The sequence below is a fragment of the Desmodus rotundus genome, chromosome 4 (assembly GCF_022682495.2).
Source record: "Desmodus rotundus isolate HL8 chromosome 4, HLdesRot8A.1, whole genome shotgun sequence".
NCBI lineage: Eukaryota > Metazoa > Chordata > Mammalia > Chiroptera > Phyllostomidae > Desmodus > Desmodus rotundus.
In genome coordinates, this window is record NC_071390.1 from 75,406,057 (window position 1) to 75,432,721 (window position 26,665).

At 40.6% G+C, this 26,665-nt stretch overlaps 1 protein-coding gene across 7 annotated transcripts in view; it reads right to left on the reverse strand.

Moving 5' to 3' along the window:
• Positions 1–2,245: 2,245 nt before the first annotated feature.
• The window catches only part of NRP1 (neuropilin 1), a 181,944-nt gene continuing 157,524 nt past the window's right edge, over positions 2,246–26,665 (reverse strand). For 3 of the 7 annotated variants that reach the window (XM_071221245.1, XM_053922496.2, XM_053922494.1), the window contains 6 exons: positions 19,057–19,116; positions 13,799–13,936; positions 9,656–9,930; positions 9,078–9,174; positions 6,984–7,034; positions 2,246–5,036 (listed from right to left, as the gene is read on the reverse strand). In XM_071221245.1, coding sequence (XP_071077346.1) covers positions 4,747–5,036; positions 6,984–7,034; positions 9,078–9,174; positions 9,656–9,930; positions 13,799–13,936; positions 19,057–19,116 — 911 coding nt within the window. In that variant the 3' untranslated portion in view covers positions 2,246–4,746. The remainder of the gene's footprint in view (positions 5,037–6,983; positions 7,035–9,077; positions 9,175–9,655; positions 9,931–13,798; positions 13,937–19,056; positions 19,117–26,665) is intronic. The other 4 variants (XM_053922497.2, XM_053922495.2, XM_045183686.3 and 1 more) reach the window with 3 other exon arrangements.

Sequence of the window (26,665 nt, forward strand, 5' to 3'; positions counted from 1 at the left end):
TCTATCTTTCCTTCTCAGAAAAGACCACATTTAGGCCCCTCACAAGTGATCAGGCAGAATGGCCACAAAGTGCTGAGTGGGATTTCTAATTGGCTAATTTTACTGTTTTCCAGGCTGCTCTGCACTCAGACTCTTCTGAAAATTGCTTTGTGAAACCTGCAAGGATGTTTCCCCATCTCTGAGTCCCAAAACCACCATTGGAAGTAAGGCAAACTCTCGCACAGCTGATTCAGTGTAATTGCATGCTACCTAGGTGCTTCTCTCACCTAAATGGGTGGGATTACAGGTCACCTGGAGATGTTATTAAAGTGACTCAGCAAATCTGGGGTGTTGCCTGAGACTCTGCATTTCTAACAGGCATCAGGTACTGCTGCTGCTGGTTCTTGAGTAGCCAGACCCTGTGTGAGCATCTCACAGGATAATGCAGGGCTGTGGAACGACAGTAGTAGTGGAAAGGGGATGAGACCAGATACTTCCTGGACTCCTACTCAACCTCTCTAAACTTTGGATTGCTCATTGATAAAGTGGAATAATTATAGAACTTACCTCACAGAGCTGCCGTGTAAACAGCTAATGCTCTCAAATTAAAGTTTACTGCCATTACCATAGAAGAGTTCCATGAAGCAGGGTTTACTCTGATATGATGAGATCAGCTCACAGGACCTTTATTGCTGACAATCAAGTGACATGTGTGCGATAACATGATGCTCTCATCTGTATCACTTTGCAATGTTTCTTTGTTACATTAGAAATGTCAGTTATCATCCTGATCTCACATGCTTCTTGGTGTTCAGTTCTATTCAATTTGAGACTGTTCACTCAGGTTTCTCAACCTCCAAGTCGAAAAGAGCTTAAGATCCGTTGGTGGGTATAATTTAGGAAAATAGAGCTAATTCTTGACAGAACTGCTTTGCAATGAAACAGCTATAATTACTATTGGGAAACAGTAACGTTATGGAATGTTGCAAAGTCCATTTGATTTGCAAAAAGATATAGTGCAATTCATCCCAAGTCGCAATTAATAAGTTAGCAGGTAAGACAAGAGATGGAACAACAAAAAATTTTCATGTTTTAAGTTAAATGTTTCAATCCTCATGACATTTAATTCCTGACTTTGGGAAGTAGTGTATAGTGATTTAGCTCATTAAACCCAGTAAGAAAAGGATAACTTAGCTGCTAACTTGGGATAAGAAAGGGGTGAAAAGCATCTATATTTCAGGTCTTCTCAAACAATGAAACAGAGATAATTTTAGTCCAAGGGCCTAAGCATTTTTCAGAAAGTATTTCTGGATTGATTCTGATAGACTCCTTGCAAGTCATCGTAGTTTTGGGAAACATCCATAAGCATAAATACAATTAAAGTTCACTAAAGTGATCACCTGCTCTGCCTCTATCTCTGACTCTTTTCTCTAAGCAGAGAGACATAAAAATCCATCCAGTACGGAAAATACCCTATTCTTGTTAAATCTGGGAAGGCACAAAAAGTATAAGCGTCCAGAGAAAAGCAGAAATATTGATTAACTGCAAAGAGCTGTGCAGAGCAGCCTACCTCTCATGGAGTTCCTATGCTTGCAGAAGTAAGTTTTCCAACAATCAGAGGAAGATAGATAGAATCATTCATCTGTGGATAATGAGGATTAGTGTAGGCCAATATTGTAACAAGTTTTCGACAGGGTCCTACTCAACATGCTTTAGCTCAGTACTTCCATTGATTTTGTTGTTGCTAATATTACTGCTATTACTACTACTACTACTACTACTACTACTACTACTACTACTACTATTTTGGTCCCAGATGGAATAGAATTTTTCCTAAGAATTACCATATAGCCAGTGATAATGCCACGATCAACTTTCCTCTATATCTAAATTTAGTCAGGCACATGCATAAAGACCATCAGATTTATGACCTGTTTTCTACAAGAACACTTGCCAACAGGTATTTGTGAATTTCATTAAAAAAAAGATGCTTTACCAACTGGAATATAGAACATTTGACACAAAATTTGGCATTGGAAATCTCCCATTTATAAGGCTAAATTCTCTATTCATTATCTTGACAAGTGTCCAATTTGAGTTGGTATTCTACCTTCAGGAAATGTCTTCTTAATCTTCTCTTCTTAGTAGGATATTACTGTTAAAAGAGAACTTGAAAAAAAAACCTTGAAATTTATTTGATGCTGGAATAATACCAGTTTCTTTAATAACAACAAAGCTAATATAATAAAAGCCATCAGGCTTGGGATATTTTATGAAAATGTTTAATTCAACTGTTTCTTTGGAATGTAGTAGTCATAGTTTGGAATTTAAGTTACAGTTCAGTTCTATGCAGTTTTTATGCCACTCAGTGTCTGAGAATACAAATGTCATTTAAAGTTAAGGCTTCACTGTTCATTTTGAAACAACAATTTACAAGTGTCATTTTTGTCATAGAAAATAAAAATTTCTGTAAAAAAAATTTGCACAAAATTTTATGATGGTACAAAACATGAAGGAATAATATACCAGTAAAATGAAAACATTTTACTACAGAAAGTTTTATAGATTTCAATAAAGAAAAAATATGTTATTTTACACCTTTAAAAATTATGAAACAATCTAAAATAATATAAACTGGACATTTTGTAACACTGCCTTTACAAATTAATAACTTTATAAACATATAATTTTTAAATATATTTATCAGTGCAAGATACTTTAAAATTTAAAGTTTCAGTATCATTTTTCCTTGGATGAGGACAACTTTAAGTCCATTGTCTTTAAAAAATCAAGTCTTAGTTCTTTCATCCTGATATGATTATGGCAATGAATGAGTGCCTCTGGGGATAAAAATCTATTCCTCTTTCATAGTGATCAATGCTTTCCTGGAAATAAAAGACACTCTCAATCCAGTTAAATGAAGATGAATGGACTGTCTCCTCCATGATGCAAATTCAGCTCCCACAAATGTTTTTAAGTGAGACCTATAGCAATGCAGGAAGGGAGGGAGATTTAAAGGTTCTTAGGTACAACATGACATGACACAAACAGTCTGAAAACAACCAAAGACTTCTCTGGATTAATTCACATGCTGCCTGGTAAGATATTTACTTCTTTGAGTTGTTAGAAGCTCAGGTCTTCCTAGTCCCAAGGCAGGCTTTTTCTTTGTGAGCAAGAGGAAGTTTCTAGAAGCATTCATTTAAGTCTATTTTCTCAGGGTTGCTGCTAAATGGATTTTTAAAAACATTCGTTTTGACTTTACTAATTTTTTTATCTCCCAAATACTTCACTGCCAGGCACCAGAATTTCTAGCCACTTTGTTAAATTAACTGTTCTTTCTTCCACTTCCTTGTCTTACCCAAAACCAAAACAAGAAGATCTCAGGGAACATTTTTGCCTATGTAGATGTATCCAGTCCTTTCTTTGGGTCTCACTTGAAAGCCAGTTGTTATTTCTCCTCTCAAGTTGTCATTATTTTTATTAAATGCAAACATTTCTATCAAAGATCATTTTGATGGGAATAGACAGACAAATGGCTTAAGGAAAAAAGATACTGTCACTTTAACCAGTTAACAAGAAAACCAAAGTTAGACTTTGGAGGGCTGAGTTAGAAATTTCCCTATTTATTTATTTTTAAACATAAAGTCTAGTAAAATTCTTTGCCATTGCCAGCAGGTTAAAGCTGCAAGTTTCTTTTCTGGACAATGGCAAATGCTTAAATTCTAAGAGAGAAAAAAGACAGAGAGATAGGAGAGAAAGAGTTTACATTTGAAAATACATTCCATATGAAAGAACCATAGGAGAGAATATTGCAGCTTTATACAAAAGGATCAAGAGACATGAAATTGAACTATGGAAAAAGCAGAGCAATTAAGCCACATTGCCAAATATTCCCAGCCCTTGCCTTCCTGGGGGCTGAGGTCTCACACTAAAATATACTTTCTTCTTAGACAGTGGGCCACCAGGGTTTGATTAAGAAGCTGGGCTTTCACCAGCGAGGAACAGAACAGGTTGTTAATGTAACACAATGCGAACCAGTACAAACAAAAAGGCACTTCAGAGGACATGGACTAGCCAGTGCCGAGGATTTTCTGTTGTGTTTGTTGGCAGCACACCCAGTTGCCAGCAGTGTCTGGTGATGGCAGGTTTCTGTATGACGTTCACAAGCACGAAGTTTAGTACAACACTGGAAAACATCAAGGAAATTTGACGGTATTGCTTCGTAAACAGAGCTGACACACTATATTGGTACTGAGGCTACAGAACTTTAAAATAAAACATCCTAATCCTTCTTTGCCTATGCACAACATGGGCAATTATACACAGGTACAGCTTCAAGAGTCCACTGAAATGCAGTTATTCTAATATACTCTGGGCAATGGGCTACAGGTTGCATGTCTGTCAAAAGGGCCCCAGGGATATACTTAGCGCCAGCATCTTGGATTTTGCACAGCTTCTGAAAAGTATCCATAAAAGGAAGAAGAGAGAGGGGGAGTCAAAATGAATCATTAAGTCAATCATACTTGGTCTCAACACCAGCATTTGCTTATTCAAATTAAACCAACAGAAAAAAGCTGACTACATGATTCTGATTGTTAACACAGCTAACTTGTTCATATCTGTTGGCCATACTCTTTGAAGCTCCTGAGAAAAGCCTGGCTCAGCGTCATCAACGCATTTCCCAGCCTGTCCAGTGAAAGGTCAACATCAAGTTGCTCTTACGCCCTTCTACCTCAATTCTCGACTCGTCTTTTCATCTGTCTGCCTTCATGCCTCCGAATAAGTACTTTGTGTGTTCAGTTTGTCTTTTTTCAACTTCACACCATCCACCAGTTCGAAATTATAGTTCTCTAGGGCAGATAAGTTTCTTTCTGACATCCCATTGTGCCAACAGGCACAGTACAGCACGACCCCACAGACAGCACCCAGTAGCACACCCAGTGCACTCATGGCTATGATGGTGATGAGGATGGGGTCCAATGTCTTCAGCACATTGCCCGGTTTCCTGGAGATGTTCTCATCCCCTTCTCCTATGTCCTCATATCCTTGGGTGGTCCCTGGGGAGGAAAACAAAATTGGCAACATGAGCACTGCCAACATACCAGATGGAAGGAGAGAGAACAATAGAGAAAGGTAGGGATAAAGACAAAAATCACATGCTTGTTTTCTGTCCTCTCCCCAGAGCTTGTGGGGGATTTCTGAAGTGGGGTTCGGCTTCCTGATACTGGGAAACATGCAGGTTTGTGTTTGATTCACTGTTGGGAATGGAGGTGTGGGGGAGAGTACTGGGAGCTGTGGCCCTGACATCTAGCCTAGCATATGGAAACAACTGATTCTGGGTAAACAGTGGGGTTTATGTTCCAATCTAATTCAGATTTCATGCAACCCACCATCTGTGCTAGATTGTAATCTGTGTTTTTAGTCCTTGGCCAGATATAGTCACTAAGCTTAAACATTTAGTCTCACATTTGTCCAGTGGAGGATTTAACCATTCCCTGTGCATTCCCCTGATCCTACCCAGGCACGAGGAAACCTTCTGAGCTGCCCTTTCCTGGGGGCGTGTCCAGTGTCTGGGACAGTTGATACATGGCTTGTTCTCCCACATGTAAAAATCTTCAAGTCAGGCATGTTTCCCCCAAGTCTACAGTGGTTTTACTCAAGAAAGAGATCTTTCAGAACAAGGTAATGCTTGCTGCTGACATTTGAAAGTGGCTATGTATGGCTCCAAACTAGAGACCGGGTTTGTGCTGTGCTGAAAAGAACATGTTTAAGAATCAGCATCTGTGTAGCCCTGGTGATTTCACTAGAGAAGTCATGCTGCCCTGCAATTCAGTCCCTGGAGAAATGTTTTCTTGAGAGTGGAACATGAGGGATTATGAACATGGGTTTTGAGCCCAATTACCTGGTACTAGAAACAAGACTAAAATGTTAATGTGCATTGTGCATGGTGTTTACTTAGGGTGTTCAGATCAATGAAGATTCCAATCAAAGAAAACTAAAAATAAGAGATGCAAGTCCCTAAACAAGGGCAAACAACCCCTGGGGGCATATTAATATTCTCTCCCTTGATAAAATATTGTTTTGAAACAACCTTTAACAAAGTTTACATCTCAGAGAGGGCTGTGTAGCTAAGTTAAATGAGCCATGTATCTCTGTCAAGTCCAAGTCTGGCTATAGTAGGACCACACTGCTAAGAGCAACAGATGTTGATGCTGATGGGTAGGGCTGGGACAGGTGTCCAACAATTAACAGCTGCTGGTTGGGAGGTATGGAAACTTCTGGAAATAAAATAACACCAGACAAGACCTAACTCTGATCAAATGTTTTGAATTGGATCATCAAGCAGTGTTCACAGAAAACACATTTTCAAATACATCAGTCTCAAGTTGGAGACTACCACCTAAATGGCCATGCTACTTCAGGCAAGCCACTGTCCTGAGTTTCAGTCTTTCATCTGAAAATGGAGATAAATATACCTCAGAGAGCAGCTGTGAGGAGTACAGAGATAACATAGGTGGTGAGTAAAGTGCTTGGGGTCAGACTAGCTCCTCAATAAATCCTTACTATCATCATCACAAAACTAGGGTTCCAGTAGAGGAGGACGGTAACAGATGGACCAAACTCAACAGATTGTCACAGGCACGGGGCTCCATTGCTTTAGAGACCACCTCTAGACACCAAACAGGCTCAAGTATTTGGACTGGTTTCAAATTACAGTGTGGAAATCACTGCAGGTCTCGGGTATGTATTGGTCTTCACTAGTTTTCTGTTTCGAGTTTTAAAACGAGCCTGATTCCCTTTATTACCCTCTAAGTCCTCTTCCATCTTAGGGAGGGAAGGGCCTTGCTGTCACCCCACCCCAGGCCTCAACCACCTGCACAAGCCAGACTGCCACAGTCTTATAGCTTCAGGGCAGCTTAGATTGCATTGAGATAGGAAGTTCTATAAATAGAATGAAAGCCACAGGAAATCATTTTAAAAATTGGTCAGGAAGACAAAGTTACCTGTTTCATCAATTTTGTTTTCTGGATTCTTTTTATCCAGATCTGCTGGTCCTGACAAGTCAAACAAAATTGAAAGAGATATTTGAACACCTAACAAAATACAATCACACAAAATACATAAACCTTACACAGATACACACAGACATACACATGCTCATGGCTCAGCTGGCTTTCCTTTGCAGTTTGAGTACAATTGACCCACCACACAACTGTGGAGTGATAGAGGAATTGTGAAGTGATTGTGTAGTGGCACTAAATCCAGGTAGATGGCAGTGCTATCAGCCGAATGTTCTGTTTAGGAGCAGAGAAGGGTGGAGAAAAACAGTCTTGGCATCTGGAGGGTGGGAAATTTGGTGAAAATAAGAAATTAAAGTCGGGTTGTTCATATGGCTACCAGCCAGTGCCTTTGTAGGCAACAGCTTCCTAAGTTTGATGAGTGTTGGTTTGATTTCCCAGAAACTATGCCAGCTTTGAGGCAAGAGACTGTGTCCTGTGTCAAAACAAAACAAAACAAAACACAAGAAATGAAAAAAAAGTCTCTGGAAAAAGTAGAGTTGCAGCATCCCTTATGGTTCTGAGTAGAGACCACAGGATTTTCAGTACTTTGTTCACTGCTATATCCCCAGTATTTAGAACGGTGTCCCAAACACAATAGGGGCCTCTCAATAAATATTTGATGAGTTATTATATAATTATCTTAGACATCTTTTTAATGGTACAGCAACAGAGCGTGTTTAATAGGGCTTCAGCTGCGACTTTCTGAGTATAGTGCCTAGTGACAGCTACAGCAAAGTACACCAGTCACATGAAAAGGAAAGGGCTCACAGAATTGTCTCAGGCTTCTATATACTAATGGGAGCACTGGATGCTACTTTGCCTATAGTAGGCAGTCAGTTAAAACTTGTTGAGCTGAACTGAATTTGTTTCTTTGTTTTAGTTTGTGGAGTTTGTTCTACATTCGATAAACATCACCATCATCACCCTCACCCTGGAATAGGAAAGCAATGGTGTTACATGCACTGTGTAACTACATGTAATATATCTCTTAACAGCAGTGTAGACTTGGATGTGGGGAATTTGTAAAGTAGTTGCAACTGAAATATCCTTTTCTACTAATATTTGCTAACTGGTGTGACATTAAATATATTGCCTTACATAGTACGAAAAAGCAGATTTTATTTACTGCTCTTTTATTTTCCCCAATTTATTTAATTGACACTATCAAATTATTGTCACTTTAGGGATTATGTTGTATTTAAAAAGCCTTGTAAATTGCTGTAGTGACCAAAAACCCATTATAGCCAACAGTCTCCTTTGCCTTAAGTCCACCCAATAGACTTACTCCATTTTGTTACAATTAACATCCTATTATATAATAATATATAACAAAAATTTAAGTGTAACAAATGGGGCTTAAGACTAATTACTGTTCCATTGCATTGCTATTAGTGATGCTATTTATAATTCTATATTTAAGAATTAGGGAATATGGATTAGTTTTCTACTAATCTGACTTTTATCCTATATATATAACAGACCAACAAATAAACTCTGAAATACTAGACAGTTTCTAAATTTAATTTATTCTTTTGAATCATTTCAAATATTTTAGAGTCAGAAATACCTACATTTTTGTAATAGAGCAAATAATTATGGCTTCTATGAGTTGTTAACAATATAAATCTTAAATTCACTGTGATCAAAATTTTCAAAGGCCTGCTGTGTTGTTTATGCATACAAATATTTAGAATTGGCCAGATGTCTGAGTTTTCCATTGCCTGTTAAAAGTTTTGGCATGGCATACATAGCCTGTAAGCTGAGAGTTCTTCTTTGCGATGATCTTTGCAGTCCACAGCATCATGTAGTTTTGTAGGGACCAACCAGACATTCTAAATGACATAGGTTAGGTAATGGGGTAGCTAAAAGTAAACTGACCTGATATTTGCCCTGTTGTACCAGAATATTGATGTCACATGATAAGCTCATAGGCCACAGTGAAATGCCAGGTCTGGATGAGCAAGACAGAGCCCATCACATGGCAAGAACCCTGCCCTGGGCAAGTGCTCCACTGGTTTCTACAGAACTGGTACTTACGCGCACAGTCCTCTTGTGAGATGTGGTTATTGATACTGATGTCATCCACCGCAATCCCGCCAAGGTTTCCTTTTCCAATTTCGCCCTCAAAAATCACCTAAAAAGTAGATCATTTCCACAGTATTAAAATGTTCAGTCCCAAATAGCAGTGTTTACAAATGCTTGCTCAGCTCAAGCTATGGCACAGAAATTCATGAAATTTCACATTACCGCATGCTTTACTCAGCAATCCATATTAACTGCCTGGGGATGGCATAAAATTCGTCCTCACACTTTCTTTTCATAATATAAAATTTAAAACTGAAAAAAGCAGGAAATAAAAGGAATGTTCACTGTGACAGCCCCAAAATAGGTAATAAAATAACATATTCACCTCTTTCTCAGCAAATTGGTTCTATTCCTGTAATTTAGGACACTGAAATATGCTACTGAGATTATTATTATTGCAGCAATATCTCAGGTTCTGGAAACACCTGAAATAATTTTTGGAATGATTCCCATATCTCATTTGATAATCTCAGAACATGACCTCTGTGTCCCTGAAGCAGCTACCCTCCCCACCCTGGGAAGGAGTTTACCTGGTAAAGTTTCAGAGACTTATGTAGCAGGACACGTCCTTCCTTCCAGTGGTCTCCTTGGTGTCCGATGGCCATCCAGACCAGTTGGTCGTACTCCTCCGGCTTTTGGTAGCGCAGCTTGACTCTCAGTGTACCCACATGTGAACCAGACATGTGATACCAGAAGGTCATGCAGTGGGCGGAATTCTGGGAATAAACCACAGGGCTCACCAGGCGAGCCACTTTGCCCTTCTGATTTTCATCAGCCTGAGAGTAAATGAAGTTGCCATCTCCTGCTGTGACAAAAAACTGTGTTAGGGAGAGTGCCTAAATTTATGACTCCTTTGTTCTTTTCTTTAAACTTCTACCACTCAGAACTTCTCTCTGGGGCTTAGCACCAAGAACCCAAACCTGCAGTGGAAAGGGAATGGGGTACAGTTGTTGGGGACCTAAGGCTCTGCTATTAGCTGCTGTAAATGGACATATAGTTGGAACGAGGCTGCAAAGCAGTACTGGGACATCATTCGTTCCAAATGCACTGTTGTACAGACGTGGACTGACTCAAAGCGCCTCTGCACCATTGGAAGCAGACCAAAAGCGTAGGGCAGACCTATTTTCATGCTACTTTAAGATTGCTTCATCAGCACCTGTGTGAACACAGACATGAAATGGAATGCAGTTATTTAAACGTGTTCTTATTTATCATTCAACCAGCAAGACTTCTGGTTGATGATACTTTGAACACTATAACTGCTTGATAATAAGAAAGCTGCATTTTCTCTAAATAATCTAGTGATCTGTTTTACCCCAAATTCAGATTAGTTTCCTCTAGTTTATTTTAGTGGCTTATAAATTCCTGAAATAAACCCAAGAACTTCAGTCACAGCTGTGACTATGGCTCCTATGGGATGCAGGGTTCTGATTCAAGGAGAGGCAAGGTTGCATTTTCAAGGCTTATTAGGAAGTGGCATTTTGGCAACATAGACACCTGTAGAGCTGTGAGGACCTACTTTTCGCTTTGCTTTTAATTACCCACAGTGGGAACATTACCTCCTGCCACCACCTGGTCTAACACACAACTCATGTTTCCCTGTTTGCTCTGCAAATAGAAATTGCCTCTTCTCTGCCTCACCTGATGTGAGTGTGAATCTGGTGCTCAGGCCTCAATGGGCAGGAGAGTGTTTTGTTTGCTGTCCAGGAGGTGTGTATTTGTGAGGTAATTTTTCACTGTGCACACATGGGCAGATCCTTGTATCTGTTCACCTGTGTCAACAGTGTCCAGGTGGGAGTGGATGAGTCAGCAGGCAGCTTTCTTCCTTCACCTGGATGCTTATCTGAGATAGCACTGAAACATGCTTAAAGAAACTGACAGATGGAATAAGAAAAGGAGAGAGCAGATAAAAATCACAGCTCCAGTATTATATTTGATGCTCTCAGTGCGTATGGAGGGTCCCTTGTGACTAGGCTGACTAAGTAACTCCTGGGGTTTGTCTTATTTGACTAATTTAGCAAGTGGCGGTGGCCTGTCTGGGAGACAGTACCATTTCACTGAGCTGAATAGTAGATCAGTCTACCGAGACAGATAGTGAACAGGTAGACAATGCACCCATCTTGCCTCTACCTCCTCTCACAATCTTATGGAAAAAGACTGAAGTTGAGGAGATCTGCAGAGAGGAAACATGTTTATTGAGCCCACGGAGTTGATTTTGGCAAGTCGGAGAATAAGTGTAGACAGAAGGGAGGTGGACATGGGTAGGAGGAAAATTGTCCGAGAGATCTGCTCTGGCCTTGGCTCTGCTGCCATTGTGGACTTTGAAAAATTTGATCATGACACATTTTTGTTTAAAATGCTCCTCACTGCCTTCAGTCCATTCCCTATCCCGTATCTAACTGCTTCACACAGGAATCTGTCCAAACCACATCACTGGCAATCCAAAGAAACACAGACCCCTCCCCTTCACATCTCTGCACAGGTAATTCCTTATTCAGGCTAAGCTTACAGTGTCTGAGAGGACTGCTTTCTCTGACCCCTCCTGTCTTATCTTTCACGATCACTTCTGATATTGGGCTTCCTCATTCCACCTCACTGTGATCATTTCTACCCACAGCCAGACTGGGAGCTCTTCAAGGGCAGAGCCACCCTCCTTTACCTGTGTGTCTCCTGTGCCCAATACATCTACCATGTAACAATGGGGCTGCTCAGGTGTCATGTGCCCAGTGAACCAGGCGAAGATTCTGGGCTTCAGGAATCCTCTCTGAGGAGGTACATAGCTTCATTCTTAGAGGCCATATGCAGAAAAACAAGTGGGATTCCTTGAAATAAATTCAAAAGTGAGCAGCAGGATATTGAACCTAGGCAGTGGTAGTTTAAAAACAATCTCCATGTCTGATTGCAAAGTGCCGCTTCCCATAGCACATCGGTCTGTGCACATACATGTGAGCTGTGCAGGGTTCCTCCGCCTACATTTTCTCACATCAACAAGCCCTGCCTTTTAGATGTCAGGCTCGCCTACTACTCTCCGCAAGTGATTGTATTACCAGTGCTGCAGGAGGCTCTTGTCAGTCAGGGCAGGCCTGGCACTGCGCTAAGAAAATCTGGGTGTCTGGGAGAACAAAAAACACAGATCCTGCTGAAGAAATCCCATTTCTCAGCTGTTACCCTAAGACAAACCCTCCTGTTCTGATACTCAGTACACGCAGTGCTGATATTTTCCCTTTCAGGGGTTTTGTCACAGCTCTGGGTCAGGAACTCTGTTTTCATTTTCTCTGTTAGTGCTTGACTTCTGCGAGCCTTTCAGCTTTTGTCTCTGGCTAACATCACTTTTAACCTCCTTTGAATGTCAGATCCCACTGAGCCATTTTGCTCTACTTTGCATCAATTTTTCCACCGTTACTGCCTTCATCCCAGCTAATTGCATTTGGTTAACTTGATGCCATTTATACATACAGTGCCATTTACAGTCAAAGTATTTTAAGTTTTCTAAAACTGCTTGTCTTGAGATTCAATTGAAAGTATCTCAGAATTGAAGGAGTCCAATTTTATCCAATTTCCTTGTCATTCTCTTTAGGCAAGGAGCTAGATGTGGTGGAAGGAGGCTTATTCAACCTACTTAATGGTTATATTCACTGAGGGAAAAGTGAATAACAAAATGGGAAAGGCATGAAGTACCCTCTGCCCATCCATCAGCTCACTGACCCACTGGCCCAAAACACCAGCATGGGAGAACTTTGCTTAATGAGATGTCTCAGCAACAGCAGATGCCCCTCTGGTGTATCTTGGGGAAGCCATGACTGAGTAAGCAGTCCTGTGAGCATCACTGAGTATGGGAAATTTTTGTGGGTTGGGTGCTCCTTGTGAGTGTGTATGTGTGTTTGTGCAGGACACTGCTTGTTCTTTATACCACTCCTCAAATTGGGGAATGAAATGACTATGAAGAAAACAAGATGGGGGTAGATAGAAGAGTTCACTGGAGTGGTTGGTATCAGTCCCCTCCCTCCCCCAACCCATCCTGCTGCCACCAATTAAACTTAAAGGGAAAATAAGATGGGGTGTGGAGGGGAGGTGTTGTGACCTGGGGTGTGGTGAGGTTTCTACCTTCTCAGATTTAAAATCACCCCCAAAAGAGTAAGAATCCCACCCACCCTGATCCACTTCCATTTTAAGGGTCCAGAGAGAATGAAAATAAAGCTCACTTATTGTTTGTTCATCTGTAAATAAATGAGATGATATAATATATGTCTGCACTTGCATCAAAACAGCCCAGAGTCAGGGATAATAAAGTGAGATTCCTATGATTTGGTCATTGTTAAAGTTGGAGTATGCACATTTAGGGTTTGTATTACTATTTCTTTTCTACTTTTAAATGTTGAATTTTTTTCATTGAAAAGGCTCAGTAAAAGTATAAAACAGGTAACAATTCACACAACTTATTCACAAATATAGCCCAGTTTGCTGAATTTCAGGAGGTCAATCAGTTGACCAATTTAATCAGCATTTTCTGCTACTAAGTATTAGGGAAAGAGATCTTGTTAACTCCAGGAAATAAAAGCATGAGTGAATGCTCTTCAGTATTTTCTACACCCACTAGATTCACAGACACCAGAAACTCTCCACAGCTACACCTCTAGTTCAAAGAGATTAGGCCACAATGAACTCTCCTTTACCTGTGTGATCCTGGATTGGTCCTGTTTTGCTGGTCAACACACTCCACTTGAGTTGCACACGATTGTCATGTTCCCAGTGACAGAATGTCTTGTGAGAACCCCAGCCAAATTCACAGTTAAAACCATATGTTGGAAACTCTTCAGTGGGTGGAAAAGAAAAATAGAGACAAGCAGAGAAAGATAAATTTAGTCATCTAGGTCAGAAAGGCCCTTAATTCATTCATGGAAAGCACAGTTTATATATATAACTTAATGTCTGTTTGAAAATTCTGGGAAAGCCACAAAATCCAGAATAACCAGGAAACTCAAAGATGCACAGAGATGTCAAACATTTGCAAAATGACATTTAGTAATTTTTTTAATCCAGCTTCATAAAAAAATTATGGACTTTTTAAATGAAATTTCCTGGAAGGTTACTACCCGAAGTATGCATATTATATCGTAGTATTCTCCGTATTTCTACAATATTTAATATAACAGAGATACTATGTTCTTAAGGATGGATTATATAAATTGATATTCACCAATTAAAAGAATCTTAATTAGAACTTAACCCAGGAATCTCATGTCTAGAAATGGGTGAGTGAATGCCTCAGCCTGGAGGCTATCTGTATACATTCCCAGTATAGTGCCTTATGTTTCAGGTCTTTAGTGTCAGATCTCTGAAGCAGTTCTTACAATTATTTTTTTCTTCTGTGCTTTATTTCAGGTTAATTAATTTTAAGTGTAGTTTCTGCTATTTCAATGAATTTTAAAATGTGCACGTAAATCATTCACTTAAATACCTCAGTGCAAGGTCATGTAAACCTGAGGCACATTTAAATAGTTACCCAGTCTTGGTTTTTTTGGGTTTTTTTTAATGTTCAAGACACTTCCTTTGGGATATGAAAGGAAAATATGAGTGAATTCTGAGGAATAATTTCTCTTGTGTGGTCTACAAGGTGTTACTTGACTACAGTGTTTTTTTGTTTTTTTTTTTTTTTAATTTTTTTACTCCACCCTCCTTTTGAAGGTAGTTTTGAGTTTTAGTATGGAAAAAATGAAATTACCAATGCTCAGAATTTTTTTGGTAAACTTAAGCTAACAATAAAAAGACTCCTAAAGATAAGACACTTATGCTTCTGTCAGTTCCACACCTCCTCCCTAAGAAAGTGAAATACAAGAGGCCTGTTTCCCTAAGAAGGGGTGGGATGCTTCTCACTGAGGCTAGGCAGTCCACAAGATGGCAGTATGGAAACAGAGAGAAAGTGCCAAGGGCGACTTGTCAACTGAACTTAACAAATGTCTTAAAACCATCTCTGTGCACAATAAGGGAAGTGGGGTATGATCTTGTTTTGATCTTTTCTTTAACTTTACCTAAGTGTTTAATACAAAATATCTTGCTTTCTTCTTTGAGTCTGGCTCCTTTGCTCCTCCTCCACGTTAACCATGGGAAGAGGAATTTTAATGAAAAGATTTATTCAATAGATAAAGATGATTTTCTTTGCATTTTTAGTTTGCAAGAAACTCTTTTCAAATGCTATTGTAAAATTTGGGAAGAAATGCACTCTCTAAATCGTTGAAACTGAGAAGGATGGAGTCTTGCTGTCAATGACACTGTGACCTCCCAAAGTGTGCACAAGGCCATTGTGAGGAAGTAAATAAGCCATGTGATGTGTGCAACGTGAGCACTTTGAGTTGGTGCTCACAATGTTACTGGAGATCTGGACTTCGTGTCTAGTCCATTACAACCATGAAACAGAACTTCACAGAGCGTGAGAAATCTTTTCCAAAATTCACCACATTTGTGCAGCAAGATCAGATTGTGCAGATGAATTAAAGTAAACTGAACAGTGCCTGAATGGCTGAACAACCTTGGATGGCAACACTCACAGTAAGGAATGTATTGTTGCATAATCTCACATTAGAAAATGTTAATACTGGAATATGTTAATGTGTGTGTGGTTTGGGGTTTTCTTCTTAAATGTAGTTTATAAGACATGTATATACAGGAGGGCAGCAAGCCATTACAGCACACACACCTCTGTTGTATTTACCTTGTTAATACATTAAATTTATTGTATAGTACAGAAAACCCCATCATCCTTATTTTGGTTATCAATATTCTGGTTATATCATAAAATATATGAAATCGGGTATTCTGTAATTACTAGAATAGCTTTGCCTAAAATGATGAAAATGATGTTTTCGGCATTTCCCATTTCAGTAAATGGCAGTTCACCTTGATCTTTCAATGTTCGATGAGTCTAATAGGGTGAACTGCTCCAACATTTGTAGTTTACTACTCTTCTATGTTCTTGTCCTGAGTATATAACTTACTTTCGCCAATCTTGCTTATTTAAAATAACTTTAAAAAATCCATGCATTTTGTGAGGGAGAGGTATAGAGTAAGAGTAGCTCAATGTTGAAAATTCAAGCCTCAACAGAGAGGCTATTAAACACACAAAATACACATAAACATTTATAGAAAGGAAAAAAAGAAGAAAACAGAGAAAGAGAGGACAGAAGAAGAAAAGAGTTGAGAAAGAGAAAAAAACAATGGACAAATGAAACCAGAATATAGGACTACTGACCTTTAAATCTTTAAAATATTACTCAAGCCCTGTAGCTACACAATTCTTATTAAATTTATTGGGAATAATCTGGCTAAATTCCTTCTTGACTCTTAAAAATAGCAGGAAACAATATTCTAAACTTAAAACAAATTTATAGTCCCTGTGAGCAAGCACCAGCTGTACTTGTTGAACCTGTCTTGCTTGCAGTTGAATCATTAGCATGGTATACGCACAAGGATTTAACTTTTAAATCTGGATTTCTATTAAGTGTGTTAGCTCATAGACTGGACTCTCAGTACAAACAAGCAGAGGAACTGAGCCCCATGTAATCACAGTTTATGAATACACTCTGAGCTGCTCTAGGAATGTTTGAAGATCCTCAGAGGGTAAAAGGCTTCACCAGGGGGAGCTGGATTTAAAATATAGGATTCTCATCAGTTTCTGGCAGAGAATTAATAGGGTTTTATGCATCTGATGATAGCCCAGACAGTATATGAATATTATATACCCATGGAGTTTATTATATGGATAAGAATCCAAAATGAAATCTTGAGACTCTGCTTGAATCTATACTGGCCTCATCAAAATCAGATTATGACAAAGGTTTAGGGGTCTGATTTTCTGCTGCTTGTTAAGATGCCTGAAGAATCTGAAGCCTGAAGAACAGTGTGGACCTGACCCCTGGGGGACATCTCAGAGTTAGAGTTGGCCTCTGACTTACACTCTCAGGTAGTTGTAGCATTCTGAGCACTGGTTTAGTTACAAGGTAACAATGCACAGAACTCCTCAAAAACAAAACAAAACAAAAAACAAAAAAGCAGACATCCATTATCCACAAACAAAGACCTGGAGCCAGATTTGTGATTCAGGCAATGGAAAAACAGGAAACCAGAGTGACTTGTAAAGAACTCTGGGCAGACCTTGTAATTCAAAACTGGACCCTATCAGTAAACCCTGAGAGTCTGACATGAACTTATTCAGATTGTGCTAACAATGCATCTTCCTGGTTCATGATTTGTACATCTGCCCTCTGACTGTAGTAGACCCTCTGAGGTGACTGTCTGGCCCTGGAGCTGCTTTGTGAAGCCTTCATACCAATGGCATTGAGCTCATGCACAAATCAAGTGTGTTTACAAAGTCATTCCTGCTCTGATAATGTAGACCTTCCACATTTAGGGATCTGATAGAACTTCCTATTTATTTTCTATGCAGTTGTTGCTCCCTTTTATTTCTTTAATGATCTCTAGCTCTTTTGATAGGCAAGAAGAGAGATGAGATGCAACAAGTTAGTTGGCAATTTCACAGTGGTTTTCATTAATTCTCTGGCATAATTTTAATTGTGCAGTGAAAATGTTTGTTATATTGTTAGAACTTCATTTTTTTCACCTTACCACTCTTCTCTAGTATAGATTCCTAGAGGGCCAGCATGGTTGTTCTGCAGAACATCATGTCATGGAGCTGAGAGCTTTCAGAAAGAGCAGGAGCAAGCAAGGGCCTGCTTTACTCATGAGGCAGTTTCAACCCTCCAGGTGGCTGCACTATCCTTTAAGGTCACATTCTATACGGTGAAAAGATGTTGGTAGGACTACAGAGGTTTCAGAATTTTTAGGTGAGCAAATTATTTTTCTGTTTCATCTTTTGGTATTTGGGGTGTTTGAGCTGTGTGGTAGCAGGCATTTTGTCAACCTGAGCACAGTACAGGGAAACCTGGGGTTAAGTCCAACTGAAGAGAAGTTTGTTTTGCAGTTTAATCAGGTCAACGGTGACAGGGTCCTGTAAGAAAGCATACTAATTAAAGCAGTCCTTTCTGCTCTCTGCCTAGCTGGGGACTGTCATAGTGTTGAGGAAACATTGATATACACCACATGCCCCATTAGTAAGTGACTGTGGAGGTCAGGGCTGCATGAGCTTCTATAAAGGAAATGGGAGAAGCTGGAAAGCTGACCTGTTCACCTTACTCTAATGATTAACTTTAAAGTATTTAAAACCTCTGATTGCGTATACTAACTGTTTCCCTTCATGTGGGCCTGTGGGGAAGAATTTTACAGAATACTAACACAATACAAAGGAGAGTAGGAGGGAGGCCACCATTTAACTGTGGTTGGCCTTGATAAACAGTAAACCAAGGGCTTTAAAGGTCATTGTACTTTTCTATTAATAAAAGGATGAGGAGGTGCTGTTCCCAAGGGTGGCCCTCTTCCCATGCACAATTATGGTTGCGGCTTCCTGCACCCCATTTTGTGGCACGCTCACTGGAAATGTTGTAAAACTGCCAAATCTGTGGCAGGCAAAACTGACAAACTTTGCCTGTCTCGGTTTTGCAGAATGGTGATGAAAATAAATAGGCAGGCTGCTGCTTGTGAGATTTCCTTTTCCTGCAGTTTGCAAACACAGTCCATGTCCTAGCTGTGCTGCATTTAAACAAAGTATGTTACCCTGTTTCTTCAGCCGAGAGCTGGGTTGTCACCGTTTGGCAATTCCTGATGGAGCAGGAAATCTCGCTCCCTGCCGCATGTACGTGTGGACGGAAGAGAAGCAATGCTTATGGCTTGTGCCTGGGGACCAGATGCTGTGCAGCAACTCTTTTCCAGAACTTTGAGGGGATCTGAAACCCAGAAGTGCAGTAATGCTCTATTTTGGAAGGGGAGGCAGGGGAGGACAGGTATATGGGAAATCTACCACATTTTCCATTTTATCTAATACCTGATTGTATTGTACTGTCTATTATGGTTGGCTTTTCTGTGGTCAGCATCGTGGTACCACCTGAAAAACAAAAGAGTAACATACAAAAGTGAGAAATGCTTCATGCTTACATACATTTGAGAGAAGCAAATATTTCCCACAGAAAATTCTTTTAATCCCTGCTATAGTCATTGTTTTACTTCAGTTTTGCTCGTCACACTATCAAGTTCAAGTTCAAATAACCTTTTTTTTTTTTAACCCAGCACATTTATTCATAAAACATCTAGTTGGTACGGAGAGTTTGAGACTTTGTTCCACGGGCATTCCCTGATTCCCAGACTGGGCATGGCATGCAACTGCAGCAGTGAAAACAAAGGCCTCCCAGTGCCTCCAGTGACTGGGGTACTAACCCTGAGCTTCAAAGAGTTTCCTAAGGTTTCAGATATGAGCTTTTAGGGGAGTTACAAGGCTAGTCTCAGAATCTATTTTGAAAACTGATGGTTTAAAGTGGATGGAGGTAGTTCATCCTTTTTTTCTTTTTGCTACAACAGTTATTTATTTCCCCCCAAAGACATGTGGTTTGGAGAAGGTGCAGGAAAAGGAGAGAACAGAAACATTTCTTCACAGTTCCAAGGAACTGGAGATTGCACAACTAACACCCTGAACAATGTGAGCTTTCAATCAGTTTGGGTCAACTTTGAAGTTACTAGTCAGGGGAATGTGTGGAAACGTGGCTGTGTCTTTCTCTCTGTTAACTCTTCCATTGTCGACTCTTTATCATAGTTGTCTTAGACTTGCCTAACCAGAAGAATCACCTGAACACTTGGAATTGCACTTCCCAGTCCACTTACCCTCCTCAGATCTCACTGAGAACCAGAATCTCTAGGGGACAGCCTTTGAAATCTATTTCTGAAAGATTCTCAGGTGAGTCTTATAATCCAGTAAGCTAGGAAAATACTGGCTTGCTGTTTGTTACTCAGGTGCTCGTTTATGCATTTCTCTTTAACAATGCCAGCACTGTAGATCATAGTCAGAGACAATCTATTTGCTACCCCAAGAGATAAAGTTCTGGGCAGACTCAGGGTAAGGGCATGGGGTGGGCCCATGACTGTCACGAACAGTTTTGGAGGAGGGTGTAAGGTGGCATTGTAGACCTTCCAATAGTATCATTCAATAAAGATCTGCGATCATCTCTATTGCACCCGGGACCTGGTCCTGTCCTGTAGCTCCCACAGATCAGAAATCATCCAGGTCCTGAATCAAAGCTGTAGAATCATGCTCTTGGAATGGTCTGAAGATTTCTGAGCTAATTGGTTGCAGCACCAAGTCATGTTAGCTCTGCTCTCCCATAAATGTTGCGTCTGGGTGGTCACACATATGCAAAGCTTCAGTGAAGCAGAAAGAAGGAATTATACACATTATGGGTTAAGAAGGTGAATCTATAATGGCAGGGTTGGAGGGATGCCAGAATACATTAGCATTCAGTTTGCGGTGGTCTTGTAGGAGAAAAACTCAAGGTGAAAATTCACTTTTTAAAACCAATATGCATTATCAATTTTGTTATAGGTTGGAAGCCAAACTCCACTGTTGGGTACACACAGATCCAATGTGAAATTTGGCCTTCCAGGGCCTTTGAAGGCAATTACATTATCTTATGAGTTCAAAGGCATTTGCAAATGAATAACTTGGAGGTGAATTTTCACCTTGGCAAGCAAATACAGGAGAGCAAAACCTTTCCTCATTTCCACACATTTGGTACATTTCACCTGGAATTCAGTGTTGTTTGTAAGTAATGAGCCTTTTACTATAATATTTATCTCTATGTACAAATAGGTCACTCCAGGAGGAGAAATAAAAGCAACATCTGCTTTAAACTACAAAACACTGCTGAAGAGAGCCTTGGTCCCAATCTCCATGTTCCTACCTCTCTGGGTTTAAAGTGAGAATGCTTTCAGTTTTTTTTTATTGTACTGAACACTCAAAGTTTGCAGCTCTGACAGTGAAGCCTGTGCCAAAGTGAGCAAAGAGGATGCCAAGCTGTGTGTGCCTGGGATGTGACTGGTTTACACGTGAAGAGATACCTGACTTAGGGATGGTTTTACTCCTCACAAACATTTATATACGAGCACACCCTTTTTCAGAAAAGGATAACAAATAGTCTTATTAAGAAAACTGGGTTATAATGCAATAAATGAACATGAAGCATGATATGCCTTCTAAAATCCCTACTTGCTGAGGGTGTAAAGTGTGCATAATGAGCACCCAGAAGTTCTTAGTGTTATGCATATATTTATAGAATTATGGAGACAAATATGCTGGCCTGAGAAAATAACATTGTTCTTTTCCATGGTAATATATATTAAAAAGAAACTAGAATGAACTTTTTTTCTATGTACACAAAAAATCACTTTAAAAGCTATAGATAAACCATTACCTTATACTTGCAAAGGACTGTCAGTTTTCCACTATAAGTGACCCATTTTCTGTGGTTTGTGACTGGTTGCCACACACAATTTGCTCCAGGCTAACATACTTGCTCTATTTCATTCAAAGGCTCTAGTCTCAATTGATTCAGTCATGAACTGATGCAAAAATGAGATGGTTGGCTACTCCTCAGATATGAGGAGTAAATCTGAGGCTTTGTTCTTGAAAGGTTTTCTTAGGCTCCGCCAAGAATAAAGCCAATCAATCAGCCACAAAATTAGGCAGTACAGAGCTTTATTTGGGGTTTGCGTTCCCGGACGAAATTCTCCAGCGGGCTGGCAGTGCGGGGCTGGCCGAAGAAGTTGCGAGAAGCAGCGAATATGGTGGCGCTTTATACACCAAAATTCTGATTGGCTCCTCTCAAGGGCTAGGGATTGGTCTCCTGGAACAAAGCCTCGATCCATCATTGGTGGTTCCCCTCGAGCTCCGAGCTCCGGCTGTCAGTCGGATATCCCCACCCATCCTGATATTCTGACGTTGATAGGATAAGGGGCGGGCTTAGGTTGCCAGGTGGATATCCCCTCCCACCCTAACAGTTCTAAGAAATATTAACTGACCACTTCAGAATATATAAAGAAAAGAACCCTCTCCACAAGAGGGTAATTGAAAAAGGTATACTATGATGATTGCAGTCATTACATTTTATGAGGAATTTCACTATGGCTGTGTGATTGGGTCTGCAAAAAGCCTGAGGTTTGTGGCAGTGTTTACGTGCAATGCTGGGAAGGTTTCCACAGGGCCTGGTTCGTGGAATGGTACTCTGTTTTTAACATCAGCTGTACGGTTTTCAGCTAGAACTTGACATCTTACAAAGAAAATGCTTCTGCGTTAACTAGAGTAATTTTTGTGGCTTATGGCTATTTACATAAAAGCTTTGTTTTCAAAGGTCCACAGCAATGTAACATTTATTGCCCATGTGAATGTAAGTGATTAACCTGGAAATTTGCAGAGACAGCCTTAGGAGGTGGGATTTAAGTGTTAATCCACTATATGGTACTAAATTTCTGAGCTAAATTTTATTCCTTATGCCATCCCTGAGTACAGAGCTCTCTCACACCTTCTAGATTTTACATGAATGAACTATCCAATAACGTTATACATTATTATGAAGTTACATAGTAATGCCCTCGGTTCCACCCATGAAAATGAATTATGTGGGCTCTTTAAGTCCTTTTTGGATAAAAATACAGACCTGCATCCAAGGTCTCATGTTTAATCTAAAATGAGAGTCAGATGCTATATGAACTGCATTTTGTCCCAGGTAATCAGTAAAAGTCCCACAGTACCTTTTACGACAATAGGGTGAAGATCCTAGTGTCTCGGCCAATTTCCAAATGGTGCAATTCCATCCTCCACTTGCCTAACAATTCCTCTGCCATTCCAGGTGGAAGAGAAAGTCACTTTCTAGCTTTGAGGGTGTTAGACTATTATGGAGTAATACTCTAAATTAGCGAGACATTTGGCACACACTAGCACTGATATATTATTTGCTAGTTGGTAGTAATGTGAAGTGACAACTAATTCTGTTGAAGCTCTTAATGTAAAATGACTTACAATATCCTAACTTAAGAGGGAAGATGGCGGCAAGATAGGTGGGAGCGTAGTGCACTTCCCCTCACCAACACTGAAACGCCTAGCTGATCTGAGGCACAGAGTGAAAAGCCAATGGTATTCCAGCATATATGAAGATCGGAGACCAAAGATAGAGGACATTGAAAGATCAGATGGTAAGAAGAGTGCTTAAGGACAATAAGGTCCCTGGGACCAGCGTGGGGAACAGGGCAGCTGAAGCCCCGGCCGGGGCACAGGGTCTGCTGTAGGATTCTTGGGAGAGAGCCAGGCTGGGCTGTGTGAGAGGCCAGGTGCTTGTTGGGACCAGGGGGGCTAGAATAGGAAGAATTTCTTAAAAAGAAAAAGAGAAAATAGAGGCACTCAGTGGCTGTTTAGAGAACTCTCCACAGCAGTTGTGGCCACTTGCGCCCCTATCCCCTCAGCCCCTGGACTGTGAATGAGGGATAAGCAGCCCCAGCAAAACCTGAAGCCTGGTTGGCATGCACCCAGATCAGCGGACTGGGCGCTCATACCTGAAACCCCGGGTGGGCGCACACCCTGATCAGTGACCTGGTTGCCTGGACCCTCAGTCCCAAAGTGCCCCAGTGGGCGCATACGCCAAACAGTGGCCTGGGGCCCTCACCTGAAACCCCAGGTGGGCGCGCAATCTGATCAGCGTCTTGGCTGCATGACCACACACGCCCAAAGTGCCTGGTTGGGCACACTTCTCGATCAGCGGCCTGGGCACCTAACCTGAAACCTCGAGTGGGCACCCAAACCTGAAACCTCGGGTGGGTGTACACCCAGATCAGCGGCTGGCTGCCCAGCGCACAGAACCAAATCCAGGGAATGGCGGCACAGACCCTAAGCCAGGGATTGGCGGCGCAACCCGATCAATGGCCTGGCTGCCCAGGGGTGACCACACCTGAAGCACCGGGGACTAAACAACTCCCACCTAGCCCCGGAACACAGAGCCCTGCAGGGCCTACTTGTTCTCTAGGAGGAAGGCAGAACGCCCAACAGAGGGAAGCTGCAGGGCTAGGGGAGACTGCAGTCCCCAGAAAGACTTGACTCAGTAGGGGGCTGAACTACCCTGAAGGAGGACATAGGGCCTCTAGCATCTAGGACAGCAAAGAGCAAGAAGGTGGAGTGTGAGTTGCCCCTGATTGGTGCACCTCAGGGACAGCACAACTGGTGAACTAAAGGACTAGGGTGGAGCAGAAGGACCCTGAGGAACTGGACTGGAGGCTGAACAACAGCCAAGAGTGTGGCTCAGGAAGGGAGAATAGGGAAACCAATCCCTCCAACCACCCCCTCCCATTTCACAGACAGGAAGACCAGCAGAACTACCCTGAACTGTTTAAAGCCAGCAGAAGACTTTTTTTTTCCCTTTCTTCTCTCTCTCTCTTTCTTTTTTCTCCTTTCCCCCTAAATGCCCTCTTCCTTTCTGTCCTTCTTTCTTTTTTTTATTCCTCCTTCCTTTCATCCTTTACTATCTTATTCCTTCTTCCTGCCTTCTTTACTTTTTTATATTAATTTTTGTTAAAATTCCTTCTTCTTATCTTTCCTCCGAGCTTTTTTTTTTATTCCTTCTTCCTCCCTCCCTTCCTTCCTTCCATTCCTTTCTTATTCTCTTTTTCTTTCCTTCCTTTTTTTTTTCTTTTTCTTCTTTCTCCTTTTCCCACAGGTGAGACAAAAACCTGGAGCTCTGAAGAGACCAGAGTTAGACTCTGTTAGACACATAAAAATCAGATCAAGAAGAGTGAGCCCAGGAGACTAAGGAGATGGCAGCACTGAATCCCACTGGCATTCTACCATAAAAGTTCATACCATAAACCCAGGGAGTCAGAACAGATCAAATTAAGAAGCAGAGGCTGACAAGAAGAGTCTCAAACATTGGGAAGCAAAAGACAAAATCCCCAAATGAAAGGAAGGGAGGAAGCCTCAAAAAAATGCTAACTGAAATACAGGCAAGTCAACATTCAGGTACTGAGTTCAAAGCAATGGTCATCAGGAAGCTCACTGATCTAACAGAGAACTACCAGAAACCACAGGGAAACTACAAGGAACTCACTGCAAACTATATCAACATGAAAAAGGAAATAGAAACTATCAACAAGGGCCAAGAGGAAATGAAGAATACAATTTCTGAACTGAAGAACACAGTAGAAGGAATCAAAAGCAGACTTGATGAAACAGAGGAACGGATCAGTGAGCTGGAGGACAAAGTAGAAAAAAACACCCAGAAAGAGCAAGAAAAGGAAAAGAGGCTCAGAAAGAATGAAGAGGGGTTAAATGAAATGCAGGACAACATGAAACCTAATAATATCCATATAATAGGGATACCAGAAGGAGAAGAAGAAGAGGAAGGGATAGAAAACCTGTTTGAAAAAGTAATGATGGAAAACTTCCCTAATTTGATGGGAGAAATAGTCACACCAATCCAGGAAACACAGAGAGTCCCAAACAAGAGGAACCCAAAGAGGCCCACTGCAAGACATATGGTAATTAAAATGGCAAAATTCCAAGACAAACAGAGGATCTTGAAGGCAGCGAGGGAGAAACAGGAAGTAACATACAAGGGAGACCCAATAAGGTTAGCAACTGACTTCTCAATGGAAACACTCCAAGCCAGAAGAGAATGGCAAAAAATATTCCAAGTAATTAGAACCAGAGGCCGGCAACCAAGGTTACTTTACCCAGCAAGGCTCTCAATAAAGATAGAAGGCCAAATAAAGAGCTTCCAAGACAAAAGAAGTCTAAAAGAATACACCTCCACCAAACCAGCTCTGCAAGAGATGCTAAAGGGACTGCTTTAAGGAAAGGAAGGAAAAGAGAGAGAGAGAGGAATACAAGTATGAAAAAATGGCAATGAATAACTACCTATCGATAATAACCTTATATGTAAATGGATTTAATGCTCCAATCAAAAGACACAGAATAGCTGAATGGATAAGAAAGCATGACCCACACATATGCTGCCTACAAGAGACCCAACTAGAACAAAAGACCTACACATACTGAAAATGAAGGGCTGGACACAAATTTTCCAAGCAAACGAATAGGAAAGAAAGCTGGGGTAGCAATACTCATATCAGACAAAATAGACTTCAAAAGAAGGGCCATAAAGAGAGACCCAGAAGGTCATTTCATAATACTCAAAGGAAGAATCCACCAAGAAGACATAAACATTGTAAAAATATATGCACCCAACACAGGAGCACCCAAATACATAAAGAAAATCTTGGAGGACTTCAAGAAAGATATTGACAGCAACACAATTATAGTAGGGGACTTTAACACCCCACTATCAAAAATGGACAGGTCTTCCAAACAAAATATCAACAAGGATATAGTGTCACTTAACAATACCCTAGATGAAATGGAATTAACTGATATATAGAGAGAGCTTTTCATCCCAAAGAAGCAAAACACACATTTTTTTTCAAGTGTACATGGAACATTTTCAAAGATAGACCACATGATAGGACACAAAACAAGCCTCAACAAATTCAAGAAAATTGAAATCATACCAAGCATTTTCTCTGACCACCAAGGGATGAAATTAGAAGCCAACCCCAAAGGCAAAAATCAA